This window comes from Panicum virgatum, chromosome 8N, assembly GCF_016808335.1.
Source record: "Panicum virgatum strain AP13 chromosome 8N, P.virgatum_v5, whole genome shotgun sequence".
In the NCBI taxonomy this organism is placed as follows: Eukaryota; Viridiplantae; Streptophyta; class Magnoliopsida; order Poales; family Poaceae; genus Panicum; species Panicum virgatum.
Window position 1 is genome coordinate 49495574 of NC_053152.1, and position 8310 is coordinate 49503883.

Sequence of the window (8310 nt, forward strand, 5' to 3'; positions counted from 1 at the left end):
CGTACACGATGCAGCTGGCATGCATTTCTGTACACGATGCACCTGGAATTAACCCGTAAAATTTTTGGAAACGATTCTGTACATTGCCCTCCACGCGCACCACGGAGTGTCGACGAATTGTCACTGGTCCACTGTGACCTGGTCATGGACATTCATAATGTCTTCCATAATGACTCGTGTTTATATTTAAACAGAGAAAATTTCAGAATGCCTTTCACTATGTTCAAATTTCATAATGTCTTCCATAATGACTCGTGTTTATATTTGCTCAGCTAGGCAAATATAAAGTAATACAGTAAACTTGCATTGAATCAACCTATATATGTTCAAATGTTGGTGCATACACAATTCTTTAGAAAATTTTCACTTGCCATTGCCACGTCCCCAATCCACTTTACCATCACCAGAAAAGCCACTATTGGGAATAATGCTATGGTGTATGGGCAAATGATACATATGCTGCACAAATGTTACCAACAACCCTAACTTTTTGCCAAGTAAAACAAATAGGGTAGAATATATCAATGTGTGTAGCATAAGAGTGGTAATTGGATAGTTTACAACATCCGCAGAACATGGGGTCCTAACCTTGCACCATCAGTGTCGAAGTAGGGCAGACCAAATTTAGACCACATGCCCTACAACCCATGTACATGACAACTCGATAAAAAAATGGAAATGCTTAGGGAAAATTAACTATGAGCACTAGAAAGTAACCAGAATACAATGAGAAAAGAAAAGAGACCAATAGGTTAAAAACTATAACTTGGTTGTCTTAATGTTACACACTCAGATGGAGCACCGCCGCACCGGTAGCAAAATCATGTTCTTCTGCCTGAAAAGATTTGGTTTCCTGATCAACTGGGAATTGTTTTCTTGGTAGTGGTGGCTCTCTACCCTGAGCAGCATGTTCAGCAGCTATAATTTGATCAAAAGCCTCTCTGAGGCCGGTCGGAGGATTCTTAAGAAAGTATTCCCTAAGCAAACACAACGACTCCTCCTTCCTAGAGAAAAGCATGCATGCCCATATGATAGAAGCAAGTAATATATTAGAGTATACACGGAATTAGACTGGGACGCAAACTGTATCGAGCAAGTGCATTCATTTCTGAGTCAGCCAATAGCAGTCTAACAATATTTATTTTAAAGTCACTTGGATTGCTTAAGCACAATCATAAGCAGTACATCTACTGCAACTCTATGCCACTTAGCAAATTATTTGCTGGTAGTGCTAGAAATTAGAATGAGGACATGTGACTTAATAAGCTTAGACTCTGTGATGCTAAACTTGTGCCAATCTATTGCTTTTTCTGTTTTTTGGTGCATGTGTGTACAAATAAAAGTTTTTCATGATTTAAAGCTTCTGGGTATTTTTTTGTCTGTATTTGAAATAGTTCAAATAGGAAAAACATAATACTCAACATTAAAAGCACTACAGTTGTATGTACTCGGCATCGGAATCTTTTGGGGGCTTCTCTTCGGTTGATTCAGGTATAAAAGATGAGTCCCTTGCGGATAATGCCTCATATTCTGATGGAACAGTAACTGTTGAACCAACCTCACTACTGTTCACATTACCGGCATGCTCCTCAAATCTAGTCACAACATATTTATGAAGGAGCGAAATAGGATAATAGTCAGTTACTACAACAGAACGAGGGAAGAATAGTGAAAAGGGGAAATGGTGAATAACACTAACCTAGCTTGTCCTCGAACTCCTCCCAACCACTTGGGGCGGGGTGGGCGGACCGAACAGCAAAGAGTCTGTGGACCAACAGTTCCAATTTCATATCCTACAGGCTCAGGTTGCCTGCAAAGATTGACAAAAGTTTTTGTAAACGCCAACGACAAAAGGCTAACTTATACCAGCTTCCAGTCTTGTTCTAGTCTCCTTAGCGATAAGACACAATTTCTTGCTCATTGGTCATTATAAATTTATTATAATACATGATGAGGACAAAAATATATTAGTTTCCAGGGGCAGCAAAAAATTTAGCAACTAAACCATTTGGCTTACAGTGCTTGATGTCTTGGTGTTGTGCCAATCACATACTACTCTATTGTTTTTCACATTATCCAAAAGATGTAACTACATGTAAAAATTCTCTTTCACTTCGTATTGCTAAAATTTGATACGAAATACAAAACAGAGAAATATGAATACGCAGGATATTCATCATCAAACTCTTCAGGTATTTGAGGGGCCAGGGGTGGGGGATCACTCAATGATAACGCCTCAATTGTTGGCAAATCTACAACTGCCCTACCAAGCTCACTACTGCTCTCCTCAAGGATATATATATATATATACTCCTCTTCCCTGATCAATGCATATCAAAATGGGATGAAATCATTGCAAATAATATCAAGGAGAAAGGGATTATGAATTTTCCATAGAAACAAGCACACGTCAAGAAACAAACATAGATATAAAGATAACAGGAATAGTATCACACTTACAGTGCTGGTCTTCTGTGACGAGACCACCTTGGCCTATCTGAATAGAGAACACTCTGCTGAACACGGGTTCCAGTTCCAGAATGACTGCAAATGACAGAATCAGTATATTTAAGTACATTTACTAACAACAAGTATCTGCAATCTTGTTCTATCACCAAAATTCATGCATCCAGTTCCAGAATGACTGCAAATGACGGAATCAGTATATTTAAGTACATTTACTAACAACAATTATCTGCAACCTTGTTCTGTCACCAAAATTCACTATGCATGAAAAGTAAGAAAGTAACAACTTCTTTTTTATTATAACAGCTAGGATGGAAAAACATTTGGTGGACAGCTAGCATTCATCTGCAATTCTGAGCTTTAAAGCTCGAAGACATCCAAAGTTCCCGAGTCCATCAAAAAGCATTGTTTATTCAGTTTCTCTATAACACCCCAAAACACTTGTTGAGGCACCGAGGAGAAAACATAAACACATCTTAGCCCGGCCTCTAAAAGATTACAACAACACTTGTTTACGATTGACAGTGAAAAGTTAATGCACTGAACCACAATCATAAAAACTGTCGAGCATCATTGACCGAGTAAAACAAGGATTTAAAGTTGCAGAGGGTATTCTGTATTCAGACTTGAGCAAATAGTCGAGGAGGTGAAAAAAAATTGATCCAGTCATGCATACCGTGGGTTGGATGTAGGATGTAGGATCCATCGATCGACGGCGGGAGCTTGATAACATTATGAGCTACTAACATTAAATAAGTTAACCATGGTTACATTTGCATCTGAGCTACCTCTATGTAGAATTATGTGTAAAGAGAACAAGTAGAGATACATCTACATGGCTGAAGGACAAAAAAAGAAACTCACATTTGTCCTGGATAATCGCTTCTTTAAATACAAAGGGAGGGTGTGAGTTTGACAGTCAGCTCCATCAGTTTTCATATATGTGTGTCAGAGGGAGGGAGAGAGAATCCTGTGTTGACATGTACAACCAAAAATCTGAATTGGTGTATGACTATCTCACCAAAAATCTGAACAAGAGCAGTATCCACCTTTGAATTGGTGGAACCTGTAAGGATCTCTCAGAACGATTTCCCTGTGATAAACCATGCTAACCAGCTTAAATACCAGATGGCAGTCTGCACAGACCCTGAGATTCTTGAATATCCTTATTGTAGATCCTTCTGGCACAACAAGAAGCCCGTATGCCAATGCAAGCTTCTCGCTGTGGTTCCACAGGTTCTGCTCTTTTTGCTCTTCATCCGTATCATGCAGCGCAGATGTGGTATCAGCCACATAGCCCACTTCCCTGAGCTTTAGCAAGATTTCGTCCAACTTTGCATAGATCTTTTCTGCATGCATATGACTCCGGTCACCTATACCAAATGTGCTCACCTCATTCTTCAACTTGAGCCAGCTGCAGGCAGGTCTTTTGTGTAACTTGATGGTCTTCATGTGACTTCTTAATTTGTCAACATCTACCCATCTTGCGTTTGTAGCATATAAGTTTGACAAAAGAACATACGCAGAGTCATCAAATGGATCCAATTCCAGGAGATTCTTGGCAGCTTTCCTCCCAATATCCAGATTTTTGTAAGTTCTACTAGAGGAAAGCAAACTCCATATTAGATCATTTGGCAAGACTTGCATTTCTTCAATAAATTTCTCTGCCTCTGCAAATTGCCCTAAACGTCCAAGGAGATCCACTATGCAAACACAATGTTTTATTCCAGGGGGCACACCATATGTAGAAGCCATAGAGTTGTAGTAATTGATGCCCTTGTCTACTAGACCAGCATGACTACAAGCCGAGAGGAGGGCAACAAATGTCACATAGTCTGGCTTTCGCCCTATCGAGACCATGTGCTTGAATGTATCTTCAGCTTCTTTTAAATAACCATATCTTGCATAACTTGATATCAATGTATTCCAACATTGAGTAGGCCGACTGGCAGGATCAGGCAGCATTTTCAACATATCATCCATCTTTCCACATTTCCCATACATATCCATTGCGGCATTAACAACATGACTATCATGATCCAGCCCACATTTCACACTAAGACCGTGTAGCTGCATGCCTTCCTCTAATGATGCCAAGCTTGCACTGGACGACAAACATTCAGCTAGACAAAAACGATCAAGTTTGTTTCCAGCATGCTGCAAATCCGTGAAAAGCTTTAGAGCTTCCTCTCCATGGCCATGTCGTACATTGGCAGCGATGATGGCATTCCAGGAAATAACACTCTTATTCTTGATTCTGCAGAATATATCAGAACTAGATTCCAAATCACCACAGGTTGCATACATCGTGATCAATGAGTTTGTAATGTACTCGTTTGACAATAATCCAGTCTGTGTTATGTATGCATGCAGTGGCATTCCATAACTGCGCAAATCATGTGGAGATTTGCAAGATCCCTGGATATTTATCATTGTGATATAATTTGGCTTTATCCCAGTACCCCTCATCCATAAAAACACACGCATTGCATTTGTAGCATCCTCAAGTGTTGAGTAGCCCCCAATAAGCACATTGCAGCTAACAACATCACAACACGGCATTGACTGAAATACTCTCTCTGCATCTTCCATCGAATTGCATTTACTGTACATTGTGAGGAGAGAATTTCCAATCAGTAGATTGTTCTGAAGATTGTGCTGCAATACCATGGCATGAACTGTTCTGCCATCCATCAAGGCTTCTGGACTTGAACATGCTCCTAAAGCGCTGGAAAATGTCATGTGGTTTGGTGGACCTTCATCAGTTCGAAGTAACTGGCCCAATGCCTGAAGTGCTTCAACACAGCTATCATTCTGCACGTAAGATGAAATCATAGTGTTCCACGACATTACATCACGCCTGCTCATGCTCCAGAACAGAGACTCAGCCTCATCCAGCTTCCCGGCAGCAGAGTACATATTAACAAGGGAATTACCAACCAGAACAGAAGAATGCAGACCACTCCTGTGACACAGGGAATGAATCCCTCTTCCTAGGGAAACATGATCCGACGAAGCACAGACAGATAACAAGCTGCACAGAGTCGTCACATCAGGCCTCACTCCACCATGACGACGCATATCTGAAAGTAGTATAAAACATTTGCTGCAGGCCCCTTCATGTGAGTACATGGATATCATCGCGTTCCAAGATATCCGGTCCCGCTCCTCCATCCGATCAAAGAGCCTCTCCGCATCCTGCACAATCCACAGGTTCCCAAACATGGTGATAAGCGAGTTTGCCACTGAAACGTGCCCCTGCAGGCCAGAGAGCACCACATGGGCAGCGACCTGAAGCCCAGCCGCCTCATCCTCGAGTGACCCACACAAGCTGACCACCGTGGCAAAGGCATTCGCATTGCACGGAACACCTTCCCTCCTCATCCGACGATAAGCGGCCAATGCCTCCTCCAAGTACCCGTTCGACGACAATGCCACCATTAGCGCTGTCCATGACACGACATTCCGCTCAGGCATCTCCCAGAACAGTCGCTGGGCATCCGACACCAGCCCACGGGAGCCGTAGAGGTGCAGGAGCGCGGTCCCGATGTAGACGTTCCCCATGAGCCCCGCCCTGTGTGTGAGCGCGTGGATGGCGGCGCCGCACGCCACACCCTCCTCCCAGCCCCGGCACTCGCATGCCGTGACGAGGCTCGCGAGCGCGAAGCCGCTGAGGGGCACGTCACGCTCCCGCATGCCCCGCAGCAGGGAGAAGGCCGTGGAGTCCATGCCGCAGCGCACGCATCCGGAGATGGCGGTGTACCAGGAGGAAGACGTCCGGTGCGGCATCTCGTCGAACAGGTGGAGGGCCGCGTCGGGGGAAGTGCGCTGGCGGAAGTAGAAGGCGAGGAGGGTGTTGCGGTGGAAGGCGGAGAGAGGGAGCGCGCGGCGGAGGGCGAGGCCGTGGACGGCGCGCGCGAGGAGCGGGTGGTCTGCGAGGCCGGAGAAGCCGGCGCTCGGGAACGCGGCGACGGCGGGGTGCGGGTGGGAGGCGCACAGGTCGGAGGGCAAGGCGGAGGCTTGTGGCGGAGGAGTAGGCGGAGCATGCTGCGGGTCGAGGGGAAGGCATGGCGCCGCGGTGGTGGAGGAGAGGCGGCGCGCGGCGAGGCGCGGCCGCGTGGTGGCGTAGCGCCTGGTCAGTTTCGTGTGTGTGTGTTTTTTTTTTTTTTGGAAAATTCGATTAATGCCACCACAACTCCGTGAATTTGGATTTCATGTTGAAATCTATGCCATTGAATGGCATGATTTTGAACATAAAATTCAATTTCAAGAAATATAGTGGCATGGATCCAACTAATTTTTTTTTACCCTTATCGAGAAGGAAGAAGAAACTGTTGCTAGTTTAGACATTTGGATGGATGGATTGTAGAAAGCCCAGCCCAGCCCAGCCCAGGCTAGAAGAATTTGGTCCTTCAAGACCCATTAGAATTAAGATCGCTTGTTAAAAAAAACTCTCGATCCATCTTAGCCCAATCTGAATGGGCTGTCCTGTAAACAGATTCTCCACTGCAGCACAAACCCAATCTGCATCGTCAATGATGTCTGTGACATTTGAAGCATCGAAAATGTTTGCGACATTTCACCAGCAGTAGTAGATCTGACTCATGAGCCATTGACAGTCTGAAAAACACAAGTAGAAATGTTTTCTATACCTGTGTAAGTAGAGTACTAATAGTCCAGCTAGCAGAGCATTGTTGCAAATGCCTCTGGGCGTGTCATCATGTGGTGTGCTCCGGGGTCGGTCAAGTCAAGTCGACGCTGAGCCCCCCCCACCGTCACCAGTGTATATTATTGCAGGGCAGTGACTTGTGTCGCCGCAAAGATGGACGCAGCTGCAGAGCTACTGCAGCTAGCTGGTACTACACGAACACATATCATGCAGAGATGGAAGACGATGGATGATCCTGAATGATATAGCTACTGTATACTGCTTAATAAACCAACTACAAGCATACGAGACGCGTCCCTACTTATACTAGATTTCTTCAGTATAATGCAATGTGATTTATTTTGCCAAATGCATGCATGGATTGGTAAATCTTGTTGGTTCGTTGGCACCTTTTAATTTTGCGATGGTATGTGTCATCTTGCATGGTGAAATGAGATCGAATTTTCACCTAAAGCCACATGCGGTTATTTTGTTAATTTGGCTTCATGGCATTAATTAATTAATTACATTCTTGTGATTTGGATGAAAATGGAGGTTAGATTTGCTGGATAATTCAACAAATGAATTACACTTGGTTTTGAACAGTTGGATCTTTAGTACATTAGCCCTTGATTTTTTTGATGTTTTATTTTTTTGGCATTTATGGATAATTTAGTTCATTTTAATGTGTTGACAACCAAAATTGGCAGACTGTGCAGACCGGTCAGACTGGTATACACAAACCGGTCTGACCGGTCAAGGTGACTTTGTCAAAATGAAAATTTGACTTCACTATTGTGTAGCTCTTGTCGAGACGATCAAAATACATATGTAGAACATCCAATTTAGAGTCGGATGAGGGAGTTATGGCTTCTGGAAGACTTGACACAGGATCGTACCGGTCAGACCGGTTTAAACTGCACAGTCCGAGTTTGGAGTTGTATTTTGACACTGAATTTGTATAAAGTTGGACTCCTAATGGGGCAAGACCTCCCCTCCCTATAAATATAAAGGGACACGGCCGATTGAGGTTGATCCAATCAATCAAATATACAAACTTTTATCTTTTACTTTTTCTTGCCCTAGCTTTTTCAATCTACTACTTGTTGTTCCTTCTTCATCTCTATGTCGATTGAGGGCGTTCTATGTGGCATGCCAATCCTAGAACAACCCTGCGTGCGCTTGACCCGACGGGT

The 8310-nt window shown here is 43.7% G+C and overlaps 1 protein-coding gene across 10 annotated transcripts; it reads right to left on the reverse strand.

Moving 5' to 3' along the window:
* Positions 1-301: 301 nt before the first annotated feature.
* Positions 302-6612, reverse strand: LOC120685601 (pentatricopeptide repeat-containing protein At3g24000, mitochondrial-like). 10 transcript variants are annotated; one of them, XM_039967615.1, is made up of 6 exons: positions 3331-6397; positions 3143-3205; positions 2461-2544; positions 1700-1810; positions 1559-1595; positions 302-1004 (listed from the first exon to the last, which is right to left on the reverse strand). In XM_039967615.1, exon 1 carries the CDS (start codon positions 6253-6255, stop codon positions 3484-3486), a length of 2772 nt encoding a protein of 923 aa, XP_039823549.1. In that variant the 5' UTR covers positions 6256-6397; the 3' UTR covers positions 302-1004; positions 1559-1595; positions 1700-1810; positions 2461-2544; positions 3143-3205; positions 3331-3483. The 10 variants fall into 10 exon arrangements, with proteins under 10 accessions (XP_039823549.1, XP_039823547.1, XP_039823546.1 ...); XM_039967613.1 differs by having other exon boundaries at positions 1449-1595; XM_039967612.1 differs by having other exon boundaries at positions 1437-1595.
* Positions 6613-8310: the final 1698 nt, after the last annotated feature.

Bases quoted from the DNA above. Each gene is read 5' to 3' on its own strand.
- LOC120685601 (XM_039967618.1), bottom strand. From the start codon at position 6,255: ATGCCGCACCGGACGTCTTCCTCCTGGTACACCGCCATCTCCGGATGC.